The sequence below is a fragment of the Biomphalaria glabrata genome, chromosome 1 (assembly GCF_947242115.1).
Source record: "Biomphalaria glabrata chromosome 1, xgBioGlab47.1, whole genome shotgun sequence".
Lineage (NCBI taxonomy): Eukaryota > Metazoa > Mollusca > Gastropoda > Planorbidae > Biomphalaria > Biomphalaria glabrata.
In genome coordinates, this window is record NC_074711.1 from 36,437,258 (window position 1) to 36,460,028 (window position 22,771).

Sequence of the window (22,771 nt, forward strand, 5' to 3'; positions counted from 1 at the left end):
AAACAAAGAAACAAACAAACTTCGAATATGGATGGTTTTGAGGTCATACGATGAGAATGTATGGACATTGGCATCGTATTAGTTTCAAAATCAACCACCGCAAGAAAACAAAGAAACAAACTTTGAATGGATGGTTTTGAGGTCATACGATAAGAATGTATGGACATTGGCATCGTATTAGTTTCAAAATCAACCACCGCAAGAAAACAAAGAAACAAACTTTGAATGGATGGTTTTGAGGTCATACGATGAGAATGTATGGACATTGGCATCGTATTGGTTTCAAAATCAACCACCGCTGGAATCCGCTATCGGAATAATTTAAATAGGCACTCGCTGAACCTCCAAGAAAACATTTAACATCTATATTTCATTTAGTATGGGGGTCCAATTCAGGACTTGTGTGACAGGCTCGAGCTAAATGGGAGATGGCATAAACTCGGCTTGGTGTTGGACCGAATTGATGTTGGAAATTAAGTGCCAGTGCTTCTTGTGACTGAATTAGAGACAGTATTATAAGCTCACATTCTTAATAGCACGGGATAAAACGATATTATTAATTAATATGTATTCGTTTTAAGACACATTAGGAAGTAACATGTAAGCATGTAGTTTAAATATTGGACTATTAGTGTTAAGTTAAATTTTAATTTAGGAGATGGCCAGAGACTGTAGATGTATACGACGTAACCACTGCCTGCTACACAAATAAATATCACACCAGTACTGCGAGGACTGTCTATAGGACGTAACCACTGCCTGCTACACAAGTAAATATCACTCCAGTATTGCGAGGACTATAGGAGGTAACCACTGCCTGCTACACAAGTAAATATCACACCAGTACTGCGAGGACTATAGGACGTAACCACTGCCTGCTACACAAGTAAATATCACACTAGTACTCCGGGTTTAAGAACATCTTGATGGGCTCCTATCCAGCCAATAAGACATTAAATTAGTGTGTGACAAAAAATGAGTAAACTAAATGTAAAGACATTCCAATGTAAAGATCGTACCTTTTTCTTAAAAGAAGTATGTCATAACGTTTGATTCAGATAGGACTGCATATAAGTAATAGTGTCTTAAAAGTCAATGTTTTTACAACTTCTTAACATAGTTAAACTACTTAAAAGTGTTTCAAATGAACAAACAAATGTTCTTCCTAAGTTCTAATGTGGGCTCCAACTGGCCTTGAGGCATGGGCCCAAGCGTAATGAGCTCCTTCGCGCCATGGTTGCTATGCCACAGCTGTGGGCCCCTATTGCTTGTGGGCCCGGGTTCATTGAACCCCTTCGTGCCATGGATGCTACGCCATGGCACAAAAGGGCTTATGAGAGGTGACATCATTGCCCGGCCCGGTACCAACATTCAGAGGGGCGCCAAAAGGTCTCGAAGACAAACACGATTTTCTGGTCTTTTATTACTATTTATTTCTGAAAATCTCGTTCTGAAATATAAATGTTTAATTACTAAAAATGTTGCCATCATTACTTGTTTCGTTTCTAGCTTTGTATTATCGTTTTTACTTCATTGATTTGACAAGAGTCTTGCACTCGTCTTGTTCTTGTGTAATCACTGTGTGCTGAGCATTAGGGAACGCGTTTTCACTAGAAACATCGTTTATTATCACACAAAAATGATTTCCGATTATTAATCAGTGAATAGTGTACAAGTAAAACTGTTATAACAGCGTTCAATAAAATAAGTTTATTGAAAACAATAAAAAGAAAATGTTTCCATTTCATTGCTAGATCCAAGAGCAACACTCTAGATTGTTTACAGTTACGATTAATGTAATGTAAGTTGTCCTCTTGTTGACAAAACATATGTTCGTAGGCATTTCTCCGACACCCAATCTCGGAGCACGCTCAAATGTTGCAGTTATTATTTAATCCGACAAAACAAGAATCTATTTTGAAAAATAATCAATTGGTTATTTTTTACTTCTGTTTGGTATCTCGAACAAGGGAAAGAAATTGTACTTGATTGAAGTGGTGGTTGTAGCTGAATTTACAGGTCGCCGCTTCAAAGTAGGCTAACTTATGCAATTTATGCCCCCTCCCCCCTTTTGTTTTTGGAAATGCTTTAAAAAGTGAATACGGTAAAAATTAACCATATAGCCCTCTCCCCCCCCCCCCATAACTGGTCCAGTTAAGTGATAGGATCATATCTATTGAGAAAGCTAAAAGCATTAAAAAAAAACAAAAAACGATAAGATATTGGTAAAAATATATATTTCTAATCGCAAGAATTAATTTTTGTTGGTCTAGTTCTATTACAAATTTAATTACAATACAGATATAATTACATTCCATTTATAAGCTTTAGTTGTTTTTTTTTTTACAATTACACTCCATATAAGCTTTCTTATTTTTTTTGTGTTAAATTTAAGCTCCTGTTCACATGTATTTCATTTTTTAAATTAATGTTGTACAGTAGGTCTTTTAACATCTAGTAGAATGTAGTACTTTAAGAAGTCAATTACTTTTAAAAATACTCTTTACTAATAATCCTGAAAATTCATTATGGTTGAGATTTTTGTATTAAAAGATTGTGCATTAAGGAAACCTAGTCCAGATTTGTGGAAGAGAATATTGTGAATTCATATAAATTATGACATCTCTAATGTCAAACTGGGAAATTGTTGATAAAATCTTATTCACTGAATGTACAGAGCAAGTATAAAAAAAGAATAGTGAATGTATACACATTTCAGCTACACAACTCATATTTATATCAGTATCTGAACAACAAAATTAAACTAAAAACAAGATTTATTAGATTTTTAGTTGGAAATTTAATACAAATTCAGAAGTATTAAAAAAAAAAAGAAAATTCAGTAATAATCCAAAAATTTTATGTATGATATTCATTATTGAAATACAAATTTTGTTCATATTTCTTAATCAAAAATATTTCTAGTTCTGTGTAAGGTGGAGTGTCACTGAAAACAAATCACAGACACATTTACTCTTTAAATAAGCACACAATACATAGACATCCTCCACATTCTACTGTTCAGCTCCTTCAGCAGGCTGGGCACCTTGAGGAGCAGCAGCCGCACCACCAGAACCTTGTTTCTTCACACCAGACACAATGTCATCAATACGTAACAAAAGTATTGCAGTCTGGGGAGCAAACAAAAGTCAGTGTCATACAATTAGTGGATGGTACTGCTGCTAAATACAATTCTTTCAACTGCACTTTTTCTGTCAACACAACATCTTCAAATTAACTTTAACTACTTCACATTTCTATCTAAAAATAGCAAAAAAAAAAAAAAAAAAACATACCTCAATAGCTGTTTTGTAAACCTGCTGCTTTACAGAGATGGGCTCCCAGACACCAAAAGTTTTCATATCAACCAAGTTACCAGTTGTACCATCAATGCCCCAACTAGTATTGTTGGGTTGAGAATGTTTAGCCTAGACAAATATACACAAATAATTAAACACTTGTACACTTGACACCAATAGACTTAAGAAATATCACTACATAAAATACAGCTTACCCTTAGAGATGTAAGGGTGCGAATACAGTTGGCACCACAGTTCTGAACCAATGTACGTGGAATAACTTCCAGAGCTCTGGAGATGGCACGGTAAGGCCATTGATGAACTCCTGTAATGCTCTTGGCTCTTTCATTCAAGGCCTGTAAAACAGTTGGATCCAAAAATTTTTTAATCACTTTTTTTTTAGTCCTGAACTTTAAAATCCCTTCTCTCTACCAGGATTCAAACTTTATGACAACTAGTTTAGAAACCATATACTTCATCACTCAGTCACCAGAAGGAAACCACAATTACTTTAGTTATTGGAAAATATCTTTCAAAATTATTTAGCTGCTAAAAATAGATAATATACCAAAGTATAGTTGAAAATGTAAGTGATGTCAAGCATGTTTTTATACTTCTAAACACATAGCTTATGATTCTACAGAGGTTTTTGAAAACTACATAAGTATTTGATCAAAAATCCTTTTATCTCTACAAAAGCATTTTTTCTAATTGATTGACCATTTCACATAATAACATAGTGGCTTTCTAACCTAAGGGTTAGCTCATACATCAGCAATGCAGGTAGATAGACAGGTTTCTAAATTTTCAGCAAGACTATCAGAAACTATGAACTATAAGCTACCATCACAACTCTACCCCCTCCACAGAAAATGTTAATGTTTAAGCATGACTGAAATTGATTATATTTACAGCATGTTTCATTATTACAGCATGCTAAGTGGGCTATGGGCCTATCTCATTTGTGGACCAGTGGGGGGGAGGGGGGATCTGGGAGGTTTCTGCACTGCTTTTAGGCACTCAGTTAACATAACTATCCTCTAGTCAGGATTCAAACTCACGCACCCTTGTTAGATAGCCAAGGGGTTTTAACCTCTCAGCCACACATTCCATATCTAGTTGATAGGGATTTGGTCAAGAACCTCTCTTTCATTCCTGGCCTCTGAAAGAGGTAAGATGATATTTGTTTTTAGGCACAGCCCAGTGTGACACTATTGAATAGTATTAACGACTGTCATATTTAATTTTGATTTATAAAAGCAATGTGACATGACAAACAGAATAGCAGAGACTTCTCAAAATGATTATGAAAGTAGAGGGTATTAAATTATGGCTTGAAGATCAGTACCTGTTATCAGAATAAATTTTTGTTTATTGAAGGCACCACCTGTAATTTAATGACAAATGTTCTCAAATTAATGTACCTGAGCAAGAGCCATTTCTGTAGCTCCTCCACCAGGTACCAAGTATGGATCCAACATTATATTGCGTGCAACATTCATGGCATCTTGCAAGTTTCTCTCCACTTCATTCAAAATGTCCTTACTGGCACCCCTTAAGAGGATAGTACATGCCTTTGGATTTTTGCACTCAGTCAAGAATGTGAAATACCTGATGAGACAGACAAGGTACATTAAAACAAAAAAAGTAAACAGAACATATGGTCAATTCTGCCTATAGCTAAATTTTATTTTCTGATGCTATTCACTACTATCACAAGACATGCCTACCCCCAAGATGCACAATGTGGAACACTCAGGATGAAAAGGTGGAATTTTGGGCCCAAATGTGGAACATAAATGTAAAGTTCAGCAGCCATATTGCACACAATAAATAAAACTTCAACTCTTACTTAATTAACGTCATTTTGATTCTTATATATTATAATTGAAATTATGAAAACCTATAGTTAACGTATCATACTTATGACTTATTCTTGAAATCAATATAATAGTTTGATTTAAATCTATATAATAGGAATGAATAATATTGCCTTAACTAGATCTAATCAATCTAATGGTTTATAAAAATGCATATATATATTGAGCCTAATAGTCATTTAAGATCTAGATCTGTATTATATAAATAGATCTAGATTTACATTCTAGATGTAGAATATTCTAAATATTATAGAATCTACTTTTACATCTACAATGAACCTTTTTTTTTTGTTTGATAATACTCTTTTTAGCAATACCAAAGAAATATTAAAGTTTAACAATAAATGCCATTAGTCATGATTTAAAATAAAATCATAAATGTAGATAAATGTCTACTTTACAAATGTTAGTCCTTTAGACTGAAAGAAAGTCACTGCAAAGGGACTATTGAAATTTATTTTTTTTTAAAAAAGATACTTTGATTTAAAAATAAACTTCTAGAATTCTTTTAAACCTAATTATTTTGTCATGATTATTGAGATTTTTTTCTTATGTAAAAAAAAGAACTTATTTAAAAAATGTCTCATGAAAAAGTAACTTACTCATCACCAATTTTTTGTATTTCAAATAAACCACACCCAGTTCCAATATCTTCCTCTTTGAGTTCATCAGTTCTGTTAGCAATATTAGCTCCACATGCCCTAAACAAAGAAAACGAAATATAAATGAGCAGACAATATTAAATCATAAATAATAAGGTATTCATTTTAAAAAATCATTATATATATATATGTATACTAGCCTGACATTACCTGCGGCCTGCAGATCTAAGTTTGTGTTTACTAATCTAGTGGATTGGATTTAGATGTATGTTAAACTTCGCTAATGATACTTTCAAGTTTTTTCTCTTTCGCTACGAAAATAAAATTAGTTTTGCGAAAATGGGTTTACCCGAAGCCGATACATACATATCTATTAAAACCGAAAAGAAAGATAGATTAATAGTACAATTAAAACAGGGTTTGCCAGATTTGTTAAATGAATGGGATTATAAAGTAAACAATTAAACGAAATAATTTTTAGTATGCAATTCATGGATGAATATATGCCTATCTCAACACGGCTTCGCAGCTTTTGTAAACGAATGTATTAAAAATGCTTAAGAAAACCAAATTTGAATGTTAATTTGATCAAAATATGAAATGAATGGACTATAATTAGTATGTTCATGTGTTAAACTATCTGTGCGAAGAGAAGTTTTATCCTCTTAGAGTTGAATTAGAGTTTTAGACCTCGGAATAGAAAGATGTGTAACATTAAGGTATTGTCTAATGAAAGAATGTTCGTCAGGAAATCTGTAGTCACAGATATAAGGAACTAATTTATGTAAAAAATGGTTTTGAAACACAAATTTGAAGGTTAATTTTATTATATAATGAAATCAATGGACCTTCTTATGTATTTTCATTAAAAAACAATCTACTCAAAGTGTATTTCTTAAAATTATATCTAGATCTAAATCCTTTCGATCTTTCCTCATGTCAACATTGTAAACAAGCCTAGATCCATAAATAATATAGCTTTAACAGAGTCGGACAACTTTATTTTTTTTGAGGGTCTTTAGTTTGTTTTAGGGCCACAATACATACATTACGGTCTAAGTTAGTACCCAAGGAACATTTCTGCCAAGTTTTATCAAGATTGGTCAAGTGGTTTTGATTTCTATTCCTAACATACATACATACGTCTTACTTTCTACTTTCTAAAGTAGATATATATATATAAATATTTATATATTACAAATTTACCTTGCAATTCTGTTATTGTCAGATTTTCTCACTCGTCTAATGACACTAATGTTTTCTTTCACCAAATAATGCTGCGCTAAATCAGAAACACCCTTTTCTGTTATGACAAGATCTGGCTTCAAAGCAATGATCTCCTTGCACATCTTCTCAATAAATTCCTCTTCTATCTTTAAGATTTTCCTGTTAACAGAGAGAAATTAATTAGAATTTTTAAAAATCTAAAATGCTAGATTTAAGTGTCAAAAGATTAAAAAAAAACAAAAACACATTGACCAAACACTAATTGTGATGACAAAAATATAACCTTCAACCCTAACCGGATGATGTGTGCTCTGCAAAATCCGAAAGGGATCGATTTCTGGCTAGGAATAATAGGTGAAAATAGCAAGTAATTAGTCTGAAAATTAGAATTAACCTTAAACAGATTTCAGTTACCCATTATAACTGGTCACTGCTTTTTATAAATAAGATATGATCCTGGTTAAAAAAGTAACAAATTCAACTTACGAAAAATCTTCCTCCTTTTGAATTTCAATGTTGGTCTGAAACGAGCAGAAAATATAGAATTATTTTTTTTAAAAACTAAAAGTTAAATAATTGACAAAATGCTTTTCAATTAAGAAAAAGTAAAAAAAAAAGTTCCCCTTTTAGACCTGCGATCTATAGGGCAGATGATGTTAAGATCATTTGTTTCTTGGGCCAATGGTTAAACGATCAATTTATGCAAATCACCATCTATGTACCTATCAATGGGGCATGGTGGTCGTGTGTAAAGCCCTTAGATTCAGAAACAAGGAGTCTCAACTATATACAGACCTGCCTACCAAAAAAAGTCCAAACGTGTAACGCTGCTGGCCAAAATGTGTAACGCTTACGCGATCCACTATTTTGTCATATATAATATATATATTTATATATATATATATATAATATTAGATCTAGATGTCATGATTAGATCTACAATCTAAATCTAGATCAATACGACAATAGAGATGATATCTAGACTAGATCTGGATCTATGTCTATATAATGAATATAATCTACTCTCAAGAATGTACTGATGCCGTGGATCCGCTACATTACATATATACTACATAGGCGTCATAGGTCTACTCAAGTCTACTGAGAGTCTAGTCCAAACTTTCGTAGGCCTACCTTCATTCTTGATCTATTCTATACTAAGAATCTAGTCTAGATCTAGACGGTAGTAGATGTTATCGATCTATTCTAGATTTAGATCTAGTCAATCTAAATCATACTACCACCAAACTGGATCTAGATTGTAGAGTAATGTAGAGAATCATGACATAACGTAATGACTAGCTAGACTCTAGCTAGTAGTAGTAGATCTATTCCTGTATAACAAGTTATCTAGATCTAGACTAGATATCTACAATGTCACTCAATGTGTTTTGAATCGATAGCACTTCGATATTTTTTCTATACAAATGAATACGGGAATCAGGGATTCAACATAATTAATTTCTACTAATGAACTTACAAAAAAAAAAAAAAAGTCATGTTGGTGTATCAGCTAACTGACAGTACCAACCTGGTACCAACCCGCCATTCCCTCACTCTCGCGTTCTTCATTTCTAGACTAATTCTAATTGCTTTTAAGAACCAATCAACGTATAGATCTGGACACAATGTGTTCCCCCACCTTTTCTCCCCCCCCCCACCCCCAACAGGACGGCTTAGCGTGACCTCCGTGACCGCTCGTAAGCTAGTCAAGAGAGGGGGTAAAAGGAAAAGAAATGTGTAACGCGACGGGTTAAATGTGTATTTGCGTACTGACTGTCATTTTTGGGAGATTTTGCGTAACAAATACGCATTTTGCATAACGGTAGGCAGGTCTGTATATATCATGGTGATGACTGGTATTTTTGGGATGCCCCCTGAATCCAGCCAAACCGAAAGGGTACCTGACATTGGTTAACCCTTTAGCCCTTAAGCAGTTGTCAGAAACTCTCTACCATCCCTAAGAAAAGGGATGCAACTCCTTATCAATTAATTTTTTGACTAAATTCACAGACAAAACCTAATAAAACTCCTGTTCTTTTTAATGATAGAGAAAAACAGCCTTAGAGATTAGCAGGTTTCAAGTCATATATAGGTCTACAGAGCTCCAAAACATTAATTTCATTCCAGATTTAGTAGTTTGACTAGATCTATTATAATCAAAACTGGATCTAGCATCAATTTTTTCTTTACTATGACTACTATTGGTCTCAAATGGCTCTAAACCACAACAATCATAATTTCCTTATTCTATGGATGAAACATTAATATTCCTATTGAAATCATATTTAATTAAAGCCTAAGCAATGGCTAAATAATTTTTGTAGGCTAGCAAAACACAAATATTATATAAATCAATTCCAAAAATAGCTTCACTATTGCCCTTTTAGGTCAGAGCTAGTAAAAATAGAAATAGTTATTTTAAAACGTGTGTAAATAAAACAAATCAAAATCTGCGATTGTCCGCTACTCCAGTTTTCTAGCAGTAGCAGTGACTCCCAGTGATTATAGTTTGTAATAATGTTTCAGAAAAGGCATTTGAACATTGTGCTGGCCAGATGACACAATCTTTAATCATTGGCCACAGAAACAGATGCCCCATGGATGACAAGGTCTAAGACTTTTCTCTTTGCTTAGGTACCTACCACACTTTCTCCTTTCTTATATTCCAAGTTGCAGTCCAACAAGAGAATTCTTGGATTTTCAATTCGCCTGAAATTTAAAAGAGAGAACTATTTTTTATTACATTACTATGCAATTATATTTGTGTTCTTTTTGTTACTCTAAAATTCACAAATATTAACTTTACAAATATAAATATATATATATAAAAAGTACCTCCTCATTTTGGGGTGTGTAATGTCTTTGTTGAACATGACACCTTTCAACACTTTGGAATCTTCAATAAGCCCTCCTGGAATCTAGTAAATAACATTTATAATTAATATAGAATGCAAAACTTGTTAGTAGATAACTGAAAGCTTTCAGACTTTAAATACCACTTACCTTTTCAACTTTAGCATAGCGCTTGATATCAATTTCCTTTTTATTATTTTCTTCAGTGGCAACTGTAGTTGTGGCCTCCAAGGCTATGGAACAGGCCAAATCCATCCTTTAAAAAATAAGTAAATTACCAGTAAAATTGTATAATTTATGTTTAAACAAATATTGTTATAATAGACTTGTAAGTAAACAAATAAGACAAAAGCATTCTTACCATTTGCTAATAAATTTAGTTCCTAAACAGCTACTGATGATTTTGAGCATTTCTTCCTTGTTTGATGTATCAACTGGAACACTTGGGGAAAAATATTCAAAAGGATGTCAATTAAATGTCCATAGATAATAACAAAGGATACATTTTGAACCTACAAAGTTTTTCTGATAGTTTATGCTAGGTATTCATACTATTAGGTTAGCTAATTTAGTACAGTCTGCAATGAACACCTCGCTAAAGACAAGCAATGTAACAAAAAATGTCATATTGAACATTAAATAATTTCAGATTGTTGTTTCTACCATCTCCAATTTAGGATTCTGTTTAAGTGAATTTTTGACACCATGCAAGGAACATTTAAGTGCACCAAGGTTTACATAGTGGAAACCTAGGAAAGGAAATAAATAAACAAACCTCTAAAGCATTTGGATCCTCTGTATTTAAATTTTAATATTAAAATGATTATATATTATTGGAAATTATCTTTACTAATTGACCCTTTAGTTAAAAGGAATTACAAATTTGTGTCATAAAGCAAAAGTGATGCAAGTTTATTATTACATGTTTAGCTTTAGAGAGACATTGTGACAAGATTTTTCAACAACTTTTAAATATCCTCAAAATCTTTCAATTGTGTTACTTGCTTTCTAAAACATGTAAAAAATTTGTCATATGCTACTTTTAAGATTAGGAAAGAAGGCATTGGCAGACTTCTTATTCACAAAAGGTTAACATAAATATAACAATTAATAATAAGTTTTAAGTGACTTACAATGTAAAATAAATGTTTTATGTTTCAGATATTCCTTCAGAAGTGAAGATAATTTACTTCGTAGTCCAAACCTCCCACAACGAGGGATGGGAGCAGCAGGCTTTGAACCCAGGACCATCAATAAGTCAGAATAACAATTCAGCGCGCAAACTGCACCACAGGGCAGCCAAATGAAACAACTAACCTTTTGTATATATTGTTACGTATTTCTGAATCTTCTGGCTAAATGTATTAGTAGACACACAAATAAAAAAAACACTGCAAAGAACTTGACAACTAAACTTTCAGTTTCATATAACTTTAATGACTATTAACTCTAACAATTCGTTACTTTAACATGTAGCGTAGAAGACTGTACAATATCTGTCAGTTTACAGTTAGCTATACTTCGTTGCAATTCATCTCTTCACCTCGTTGCAATTCATCTCTTCTCAACTTTCCTTGAGCCGTATTCCACAGAACAGACCAACGACACACTTCCCAGTGTCGCTCCAGGTCTCCCAAAGCTGAACCAAGTCGTACTCAAGTCTACCGAATCAGAGCAGCACACGTCTTACATCGACTGTAACGGCTCAAGTCCACTGTAGTTCGCTGTATAGACTTTAACGACAGTAGTCCACTCCAGTTAACTCTACCCTAGTTAACTTGCATCGAGTCGTACACATTTCTCTTCCACAGAGCCTCACACGTCTTACATCGTCTGTAACGGCTCAATCACGACTCCACACGACTGACTTTCACATTAACTCTCTGGCTTATATAGAGTCCCTAATCGCTTGTCCAAAGTTGCACAAACACGGCTAGTATCCTCTGGAATAACATGTGAGGAAATGTCACATCCTGTCTTTGTTTATACATGTAGATTCCAGAAAACATCGGCTGCAGTGTCATCTTGCCGGGGTCACAAGTTGTGACCTCTATCTGTCACTGGACATTGCTAGTACCTTCTGGAATAACACGTAAGGACACGTCACATCCTGTTTTTGTTGATACATGTACATTCCAGAGATCACTCGCTGCTGTGTCATCTCACCGGGGTCATACGTTGACCTCTACCTATCACTGTCATTTGTAACAATATTTTTTTAATTTTGTATTAGAAATTAACAGAAAAGAACATACGCTATTTTATGTTTCAGATCTTCTAGAATGTCTTCTAAAGCTTGTCTATATGCAGCTATAATCACAGTAGGATGCATCTGTTGATGGATAAATAACTCAGCCACTGATAAGACCTCACCAGCTGTTTAGTGAAAAGAATTAGTATTTTATCAAAGCAATTGTTACTCAAGGGATAAATAGAATAATGTAACCTTAAAAAGTAATCCTACATAAATATTCACCTAATATGATAACTGATTTGGTTCCATCGCCTGTTTCTTCATCCTGAGTTCTTGCTACCTCTATCATGGACTTGGCAGCTGGGTGTTGTACATTCAACTAGAAAATACACACATTTTTAGATTTAAGCATGAAAGAAGAGCAGACAGCTAAACAAATCAATAGCACTTTAGAAAATGCCAGCTTAGATAGATTGTACGCTCACCTCTCTAAGAATAGCATTCCCATCATTCGTCATAACAATGCCACCCATAGGGTCCATCAACATCTAAAAAAAAAAAAATCAATTCAAAACTAAGTGTAATTAAATTTAATAATTAATATGGAGCAATAACAAATATTTGTCTTTTAAACTTATTCAAAATCATTTATTGGTGATATCTTTAGTACCTAAAGAAATAGTTTTGATTAAGTTGTAAGCTGAAATATTTTTTAATGGTAGTGAATCAATTAAGACTTTTGGTATAAATAATGTTTAAAAAATTAATCAAAAAGAATAATTTGAAACAATAACAAATGTTCTCAGATGATTCAATAAAAACAAAAAAGTATTAAAGTTTTTATGGCATCAAAACAAATTATGCTAAATCACGAACCTTTAACATGCTCCTTGGGCCTAAACATGTTCGAATGATATCAGCAACTGTCTGCAAATGTTAACAAAATAGTTGAAATATGTTAATAATTAGATTAAAATTAAATAGAAGTCAACTGACATAGAAGCATCAACACCAAATAATTATTTTATATCTGTCACAGTGCAACCATAAAATTTATTTCAATTATAATTTTAATAATGCTGTAAAAAAAATGTGTTTTCTATTTATTGCTATTCCTTTACAGCCACCAGTAGATTAGCACTAAATATTAGAAATGCAAATCACTGATAATAAAATTAAATAGATATTACAGAAATTGATTAAAAAAAATATCTTAGTGGGCAGCTTCGATAATAAAATTTCAGTATTGGGCTTCAATTTAGTTATGTTTAAATCAAAGCTTCTCAATTAGATAATTTTTGACTGTTTTAACTTTGAAAATTTCCTCCTGTCCAGTGTATGTTTCATTAATTTAATCATCAAAAGAAACACTGAGATTATGACTTTTTTAAAATCAGATTTAAGTTACCAGTATCACCTTGAAGGCTCTGTAAGTTAACCTCATTAAATTATGAAATAAGTAAAGATACTGTAAGACGCTCATAAACCTCTTAGATGTTTAATTTAATTTTTTTTTTTTTTCAATATGGGTCTATTCTGAACTTTATCTGAGACTGAGTGTTCAAAAGTATTTCAAATCTTCATTTTCTTTTTCATACCGGCATTGTCTCAAATTAAGTTCCAGCATAGATAGCGACATAATTTAAAACTTTGTTGCTTAAAAGGCAAATAGTAGGTAGTTCGATATCCGCGTATAAACACCGGAAGTAGTATTCCATTTTTCCTTTGAAAGTCTGCCTAGGTCCAAAACGATGGTATTTTGAATTTCATAGTAAAATTAAAATTTCTTAATTTTTTGTACAAAATTTGTGCTCAATGTGACCTGGAATGTTGATATTTTTAAAAGGAATGTCCCGAATACGCCAGTGTTGGCTTGTTTTTATTTGTTTGAAGATCAAATGACTGCATATTTTTGTTTTTATGTTTGTCATAAGAATTAGTCCACAAGGCAAGCTTTTGAAAAATGAGGCATTTGGGCATTTGCTTAAAAATGCGTAATTAATAAATTAGAACCGTATTATCGACCTTATTCAATTAAAAAAACGACGTACAGTGAAGTCCTCTCGATTCACTCAAAATTGTGACCAATTATCGATAGTTGACATTTTGAAGCACTGAACACTATATTTTCAGATAGTTAACCTATGAGTTGGCAGTAAAAATATATCCATGCAAAAACAAGTGATTGTTTTAACATTTAAATTCATCACTGTTAGCACACATTTAAATCCATCTCAATCGGCCCCTTGTTTATAAACATCAATGATTTAAATAATTTCTTTAAAAAAGCAATTGGTTAATCAACAGATCAGCATTATTATTTTTTTGAATGGTTAAATATTGATTTAATTATTCCAATTCAATATATGATTTTATCTATTAAGGTAGTTATATACAATTAGGAAAAAAATCAGTTATCTATTAAATAAATTAGTACTTCTAGTAATATAAATACAATTTCAGCTATTTTGTCAACATGTAATGATTAACTACTCTATATAATTAGCTATTATTATTTACTGTAATTATTTTTACCATATTATAATTATTATCAGCACTACTTTTTTTTTTAATTAATTTAATTTATAATTTCTATTTTAATTATATAGATAGATCCATATAATTTAATTTACTAGTTCTCTTTTTAATAATTTAGTATGTGTACAAAAAGTCAGAACTGAGTAGATACTTAGACATCTTTACCGAGCTGCTAGGCTAACTGCTATACAGTTTTGAAACAGCATTGCTAGACTCCCCAAACCTATAGTTTATTAATTATTGTTTTTATTTATGCATCATTTTAACAAAATCATGTGATAGTCTTAAAGGATGGTTCCTAAGCTTTTAAATGATACCTTTTGTCAAGAAACCATTTTGAAAATTTACAGTAAAGTGGTAAGGTAAGAATGATTTTGCATTTTACTATCACTTTTAAGCCTGCTTACATTTTTTTTATTTAATTAATTGGCTTTATGCATAAATTTGTTTGTTTTTATCAATGCAATTTTGACAGCTTAAATTAAATTAAAAAAATCATGCTATTACTGAACACCAATGCCAATGCAATTTATCAAAATGGCTCAGTGGAAAATAATTATTACTGACATGTCATTATGTATTGATTTACATTCATCTGTTGCATAAATGTACATAGATTTCTTTTTCATAAATCATACTATATTTAAAAAAAAACAAAAAAACACTAACACTATTATTTTTCTTTGGCATTAAAGATTTGTCAATCAATATTTTCTTTATTTTAGTGTGTGTAAATTTTCCACTCTATATTTAAATATTATATATATTGATATATAGATGTTTAGATTATTTCTTTCATTAGCGTTTATGACTTAAAGAATTATAATATTAAAATCAATATTTTCGTTATAAATTATTGTTAATTTTTTTTTCCTTAGGTACTTAAAGTACAAAATGAAATTATTTTAAGGCAAGTATTGGCTCAGCCTGATGATGTCTTAATGTTGGTACATTAAGTTTCCTTATGATGCTGCAATCTATGGGACCAGACAATATTTGATATTTTCAAGCATAAATTAATCATGCATTGTTTAAAGGCTTATCTTGTGAAGAAAATGCATAATTAAAGCATAAATTAATCATGCATTGTTTAAAGGCTTATCTTGTGAAGAAAATGCTATCATTGAGTATGAAGGTGTTATTTTATGTTAATATGTTAATACTGGTAAATATTAAAAACATGACAAAGTTTCTTTTTTACCAAACAGCATTATATAAAGATGAACCCAATTGGTTTGTATTGTTATACATTTATTTAAATTATTTTGTTGAAGTAGCTACCAGTGAGTTGTGGTCAACCAGCATCTCCTGGTTACTTTAGAGGCAGAGAGGGCATTTGAGTTGGAGGTTAAAAAATCAAGATTTTTAAATTTTATTTTTTCCTTTTTGAGAGGAGGTTTGATTGTTTACATCTCATAGTGGTCAATCATTGGTTTTATGTGAATCAAATAGAAAGTAGAGTTTTTCTTTCTCTTGCTTTGGTCAATATGATTGCCTTTTTTTTACCTTCTATTTCATTGTGTACTGTTCTCCATTGGAGAACAGTTTCCTTGCTATTGAGGTTTACAAGAGTCTCCTGAGAGTTGTTTATTATATGAATCATTAAAATTTTTCAAGCCTTGCTGGACTGCCCTGGCATCAGTCAGGAATACAATATGGCTGATTATGTGGTTTATTAGTAAGGTAGCTGCTAGATTTTGATGTGACACCAGTAAGTCATTATTATTACTACTACTATTAACATTACTATTACTATTATTTACTGTTTATTAATTTTTTATACCAACATAGATTTTGTGAAATCGTGGCAAGTGCTTAATGGACATTCAAGGCTATGTCTTTCAATAATTGAAGAAACACCAGGAGTGGAATAACAAGAGAAAATATCTATCCTAATAAAATAATAAACTGTAAATATGCTGTAGCAAAACAATCACATGCTGAAGTATCTCAGCCACTGTAACTCAAGAACTGCGTTCTACTATATCTTCTAAAACCCTCAGCCGTCTAACAACAACGTCTCAAGGATAGTTACTCCTGTTTAAGATCAGTTATATCACAACTAAAATAAACATATCTTACGACCCAGATTCTACTAGTTACTATAACAATAGATAATCATGAACTTAAAGACTCAAGCAGATATCAAAATACTTATCAACTCAGAAAAAGACAATCGATTTTCCAATGGATTTGTATACAATCTTTATTTAAATTTCAATAAGAACTCAACAAAAACAGCCACTCAACTTTTAAAATGGTCTAGGACAAATAGCAAGCTTTTTTCTGTTCAAAGAAAGATTGTTCGGCTTGATAAAGACATGCAAGGCTTGAAAGCAAGAATAAATTATAAATGGGATCAAATAGTTCAATACATGCATCAGCAATTCTTATTTCCTGAATCAAAACCTGCATTAAAAAGTATCCAGCCCAAACAACCAGCCTTGGTTTCTCCCCTCAAAACACGTTTAGATAGAGAATGCCATTATTGTCAATCAAAAAAAATTTGTAATCTTGAGTTGTTGAGGGTCAATAAAAAATTAAAACTTTCTAGCAATACAGAAAAAAAAGAAAGCCTCTGCATAAGGAAAAAATTTCAAGTAAAAAAAATTAATAAGGCAAATTCAAGATATCAATTAAAATTAAAATGTCTGCAAGCAAAGAACATAAGCATTACTAGATCATTGAAAAAGTCTCACTTGAAATGTGCACATCTAGTAAAAAAAATTAAAACTTTAGATAGTAAAATATGCCAATTGCAAATGAAAGTAGCTCAGATGGAAAATAGCATGATAGGCACAATGGGACATGAAAATGTAGAATCTTTTAATGTTCATCTTGACTTGAGGCAAAATGTAGAAACCAAGAAGAACAAGAAACAGTTTAACTTTTGGACTCGTTTTGTAATTTATCGATGTTTGGAATATAATGTTCCTGTTAAATCTATTTCTAATGTCATTTTGGCATGTTCCAATATCTACTGTAGAAATACAAGTGATATAGATTTACCTACCATTAGTACTATAGCGCAGATGAGTCGCGAAATGGGAGTTATAGCTGATCTTCAAGTCGCTGAGGCTGTATTAAATGCAGATGGTGTGACATTGTCGTTTGATGCGACTACGATCAAGGGCAATCACATTAATGAAATACATATTAACACCAAAGAGCAGTCATTAACAGCCAGTGTTTTAATATTACCTGGGGGGAGAGCTGACGATTATGTTCAGCACATAATGGACACTCTTGAAGATCTTTCTATCACATATTCATCATTTCATAGATGTGAACTACAGGACGTACGCAATAAAATGAGAGGAAAAATTTTGTCAACCCTTACTGACAGAGCTGCTGTTAACAGCGCAACTGTAATTAAATTGAATGCTCTTCTTGAAAAACAGCTTCTGCAATTAAACTGTCATGTTCATCCACTTGATGGAATAGCAAATGAAGTTAGAAAAGTCCTTCTAGAGTCAAATTCAAGCATCCCTAGTGCTGTTCATGGATCAGACTGTAGAGTTGCAAATCTGTTGTATGCCATATCAAAGCTAAGGTGACTATTACACATTTTAATTGAATTTATGAGACTAATAATGCTATATTTATTCTTATTTGAAATTAGTGTTGGTAATTACAAGGTCTCTTTACTTCATTAATAACAGCAACAACATTCAACATACAGAGAAGTTTATAGAGTGATTACACACAGACATATTGATTCTTTTCATATTCATAGTCAATGGGTAGCACTGATATAGTCTGAGTATGGAACACATTTTTTTCATCATTGGGTTCTAGCCTTAAAGTCACCCACTTTGTGACAACTTGACTTAGTTATACCATGGAGCGAGTAGCAATTTTCTAAGATTTTTATGACTTCTTTTTTAGACATTTTTGCTTGAAAACTTCATTTAAATCTGCTAGTATTGTGTGTGTGGTTTTTTATAAGTCTGTTATTTTAATTATTACTTTCTATTTAGTAAATTTTTTTTTTTTTCAGATACAAAAACAATGGTGACCCATCAGGTTTTAAATCTTTTCTAACACAAAATGGTCTTTCATGCGGCACCTTTCCAAGATATGTTGGTAACAGATGGCACATCTTATTTTATTCAGCAGGAGTTACTTTCCAACACAGACTTATTCTAATAAAATATTTGCATAAAATCTGCAAAAGAACAGCTCTTAGCACAGCTATACTAGCAGATCTTATGAATGAAAGCATAATACACCAATTACAGATACTTGGATTGTTGGGAAAATTGATCACAGGACCATGGTTAGCTATTTTTTATGCAACTGAAGGACAAAGGAATCATCTTGACGGTAATTTTTTTTGTTTATTATATTTTTTCTTTGCAAAATTTTAATGTGTATAAAAGTAAATAAATAATTGAAAAACATTTTTTTAATAATATGATTACTATATTTTTTCTTTCGTAGGTGAAACATATTAAGCAATCATTAAATTTCATCAAAAGAGTACTAGAGACACCTGACCACTTATTCAACTCACAAGTTGATGCTTTTGGATTTCCTTTAATTAATGATCAGACCCTAAAATCTCTACTTGTAGTAAAATGTACTCAATTTTTTTCTGAAACTGTAAAGATTGTAGCTCAGGCTACTCTGAATGTCTTAAATAGACAGTATTTTAGATACTTATTTGGGGAATTATCTGACCCTTCAATAGATATAAAACATATGGCTGAAAGTGCTCCATTGCATAATATTTGGGCAGAAAGAACTCTGGGCTTTTATAACTTATTATGCCAAAAGGCGCCAAATGCTGAGATGACATTTTTAGATGGCAAAACAAAAGCTAGGGTTAACAAAGCTCTAGATTGGGTTTGTTCTAAAACAATAAATGAACAAGAAAACATTTTTAGTTTTAGTTTATCACGGGCAGTAGCAATCAGAAAGCTTGGGAAAAGCAGAAGAAAAAGAAATGGAGAGATCATTATGGATAGGTTAGCTGAAAGTGGACAGAAAAGAGACATGACCAAAAGAAATAAAATGGCAAAAGATATTAAAGCTGCATTGCTAGACAAGAATGTGCCCATTATACAAACACAACATTTTACCACATTGTCAGAGCAACAAAAATTAATAATAATTGATATGTTAAGTGCAAATCCATTGAATATTTTGGGGTCCTATATTGATCATATATGGAACGTCAATGGTGTTGATGTTCTGTATAGAGGAAAAATAGTATCCAAAAGCAAACAAGTTGAGTCTTTAACATTAACCATATCCTATTGGAAATTTGATGAAGATGAAGAAGATGGTGAAGATTATAATTTGTCTATAATTGATTTATTAAGTGATTTTGTTTTAGGAGATCTAACATTTTCTTAAGTGTATTTTCTTTTTATTAATTTGGTGATGTTTCTGTGATAATGTTGCATACTTAAATTGAATTTACTGTGATACTATTTTAGGATCTGTAACTTTTCCCCAAGTTGTATTGACTTGGTGATATTTCTGTAAAAGTGTTACTTGTGTACATTTATTTATTGAGATACTATTATAGCAAATGTAACATTTTCCCATAAGTATTCTTTTTTTGTTCTTTTTATTAATTTGGTGATGTTTCTGTGATAATGTTGCATACTTAAATTGAATTTACTGTGATACTATTTTAGGATCTGTAACTTTTCCCCAAGTTGTATTGACTTGGTGATATTTCTGTAAAAGTGTTACTTGTGTACATTTATTTATTGAGATACTATTATAGCAAATGTAACATTTTCCCATAAGTATTCTTTTTTTGTTCTTTTTATTAATTTGGTGATGTTTCTGTGATAATGTTGCATACTTAAATTGAATTTACTGTGATACTATTTTAGGATCTGTAACTTTTCCCCAAGTTGTATTGACTTGGTGATATTTCTGTAAAAGTGTTACTTGTGTACATTTATTTATTGAGATACTATTATAGCAAATGTAACATTTTCCCACATGTATTCTTTTTTGTTCTTTTTATTAATTTGGTGATGTTTCTGTGAAAATATTAGTGATTTAAATTTATTTATTATGATACTGTTTTAGGAAATGTAACATTTTCTTCATGTATTTTTTTTTTTTTAACATAGTAATGTTTCTGTGATAATGTTACATTTTATTTATTGAACTCTAATATAAGTAAAAAAAAAAAAAGAAGTATGCATTGTTTGTTTTTGTGTGGGTGTGCATTACTTTTAAGAAAGTAAATAGCATTTTGGAAAATTAGTTACACATTAAAAAAAAAAAATTGTTGAAATTACACACACTTATTTTGACAAAAATTTGACTCCTAAAATGAATATTTCTTGAGTGTGATTGCATAAAATTATGCCTTACACATCAATGTTGGAAATGTATGTTACTTTTTTTTTTTTAATTTATGATGCCCAATATGTTCTTTAATACTGGGTAATTTGCATTGCATAATATTTGCTTTAATTTAATGTATATATTATGATGTAAAAGTTATTAACAATTTCATGCAATTTTAATTTATCATATACAAAGTAATACTTAGCCTTATTATATTTTCATCATAAAAGAAATTTTAAATTGAAAAATAATTTAAAGATAAATAGTAAATTAAAATTTACATTTCTATCTCTAAATATTTAACTCATCCAAAATGAAAATTCTACTAACACTATTACTTTTTTCAATTAAAGTTTTATTATATCTTCATTAGCCATAAACTTTTATTTCTCTTAAAAATATTTAAAACAACTCTTAAATTCAATATAATGACAGTATGTCACAAATAATAAAGGGGAACTGCATAAGTCTATCTTAAACAAAATTAGATAAATTGGCAACACAAACAAAAAATACTCTTGACCTCCTTCACAGTTTGATTCAACTTCCGGTAGTGAGATGAAATGGCTTGAGTCTCAAAAATCAAGACTTTCACCCTCGCAAATAAAAATTAATATCACCCCTTCCACTTGTCATACAATGATAAATTTAGTATGGTTGGAAATATTTTTTCAAGCCCTTTCCAACCATATAGGTTTTATTAGTATATTGTGAGTTTGAATTTTTTATCGAACTACCTACAAATAGCCAAATAGGTAATTACCCCCATTTATTTTTTTCATTATTTCCTTATTTAGAACCTAAGCCTTAGGCTAAAGCAAGAAAGTTTCAATGTTTCTTCAAGACTTCCAATTACTAGATGTAGATCTTCTATATATTAGTATTAGTATATATAATATATATTTATAGAGAGATCTATATTAATATAGAATATAGATGATTAATATCTATATCTTAAGTACTAAATGATAGTAAATGTGTAGGTACTAACTAAGGACTTTAAAATTAAAACCAGTAGATCATACTAATCATAGTAGATGGTAACTAAGGACACACTCACCACACAGTCACAGTAACAATTCAATATTATTAATTATAATAACCCTTTCAGTTTCATTCTTCTAAATCACTGTTATTAACTTAAATGTTATGAGCATATGATGATACTGATTACAACATGACATAACTGATGTGTATCTTGACATGTTGCTATATTAGGTCATATTGAGTCTAGAAGTTACCAGTAAGTGAGTAACCAGAACACTAAGTTCACTAAGTAATATTTTATTGTGACTAACTAGTCTAATATTTATCCTTTACTTTCTACTTCTAAGTCTAAGTCTAAGCACATACCTTGCCGGCTTCAATATTTCCTATCTGGACTTTTCTTCCAGACTCTCTCTTAGTATTTTGATCTGAAATAACAAGGACATTCAGATTAATCAAAGATTTACACCTATAGCATATTTTCAATTATTTGTTTTTATGTAAATCTACGTACTGAGAATAATTATTGGTAATCCACCGGCCATGCTTGCTGTTTTCTGGAATCAACTAGAAAATTAGAAAAAAAGACAGTTGGGCAGATTTTTGTTAATTTGATATTGGAAAATGAGCAGTCAAATGAAAAATAACGGAAATTTGGGTTTAATTCCTATTATATGTATTATTTATAATAATAATAATAACTATTAAAATAGCATCGATTAATTTTATATAAAGAAGAAACAATGTAGAGGTATTTCAATAAAAGACATTCTAGCGGTATTTCAATAATCAACATTATTATCTAGGCTTTTTCTGCCACTTTTATTCTCAGCTGCTGACTATAATAGGAACAGGACACTTCTAATT

At 31.2% G+C, this 22,771-nt stretch overlaps 1 protein-coding gene across 1 annotated transcript; it reads right to left on the reverse strand.

Moving 5' to 3' along the window:
* Window positions 1-2,220: 2,220 nt before the first annotated feature.
* LOC106078378 (T-complex protein 1 subunit gamma-like) lies at window positions 2,221-22,514 on the reverse strand. Its single transcript, XM_056034491.1, has 17 exons — window positions 22,419-22,514; window positions 22,271-22,332; window positions 12,935-12,985; window positions 12,544-12,606; window positions 12,341-12,437; window positions 12,120-12,240; window positions 10,226-10,306; window positions 10,015-10,120; window positions 9,847-9,929; window positions 9,654-9,720; window positions 7,495-7,529; window positions 6,988-7,167; window positions 5,782-5,880; window positions 4,724-4,910; window positions 3,515-3,655; window positions 3,297-3,428; window positions 2,221-3,131 (listed from the first exon to the last, which is right to left on the reverse strand). Exons 1-17 carry the CDS (start codon window positions 22,447-22,449, stop codon window positions 3,015-3,017), a joined length of 1,653 nt encoding a protein of 550 aa, XP_055890466.1. The 5' UTR covers window positions 22,450-22,514; the 3' UTR covers window positions 2,221-3,014.
* Window positions 22,515-22,771: the final 257 nt, after the last annotated feature.

Bases quoted from the DNA above. Each gene is read 5' to 3' on its own strand.
- LOC106078378 (XM_056034491.1), bottom strand. From the start codon at position 22,449: ATGGCCGGTGGATTACCAATAATTATTCTCA. The intron at 10,121-10,225 runs GTAAGAATGCTT...TATTTTTTAAAG, and splicing joins ACTAAATTTATTAGCAAATG to GATGGATTTGGCCTGTTCCA. The intron at 9,721-9,846 runs GTACTTTTTATA...TTTAAATTTCAG, and splicing joins ACACACCCCAAAATGAGGAG to GCGAATTGAAAATCCAAGAA.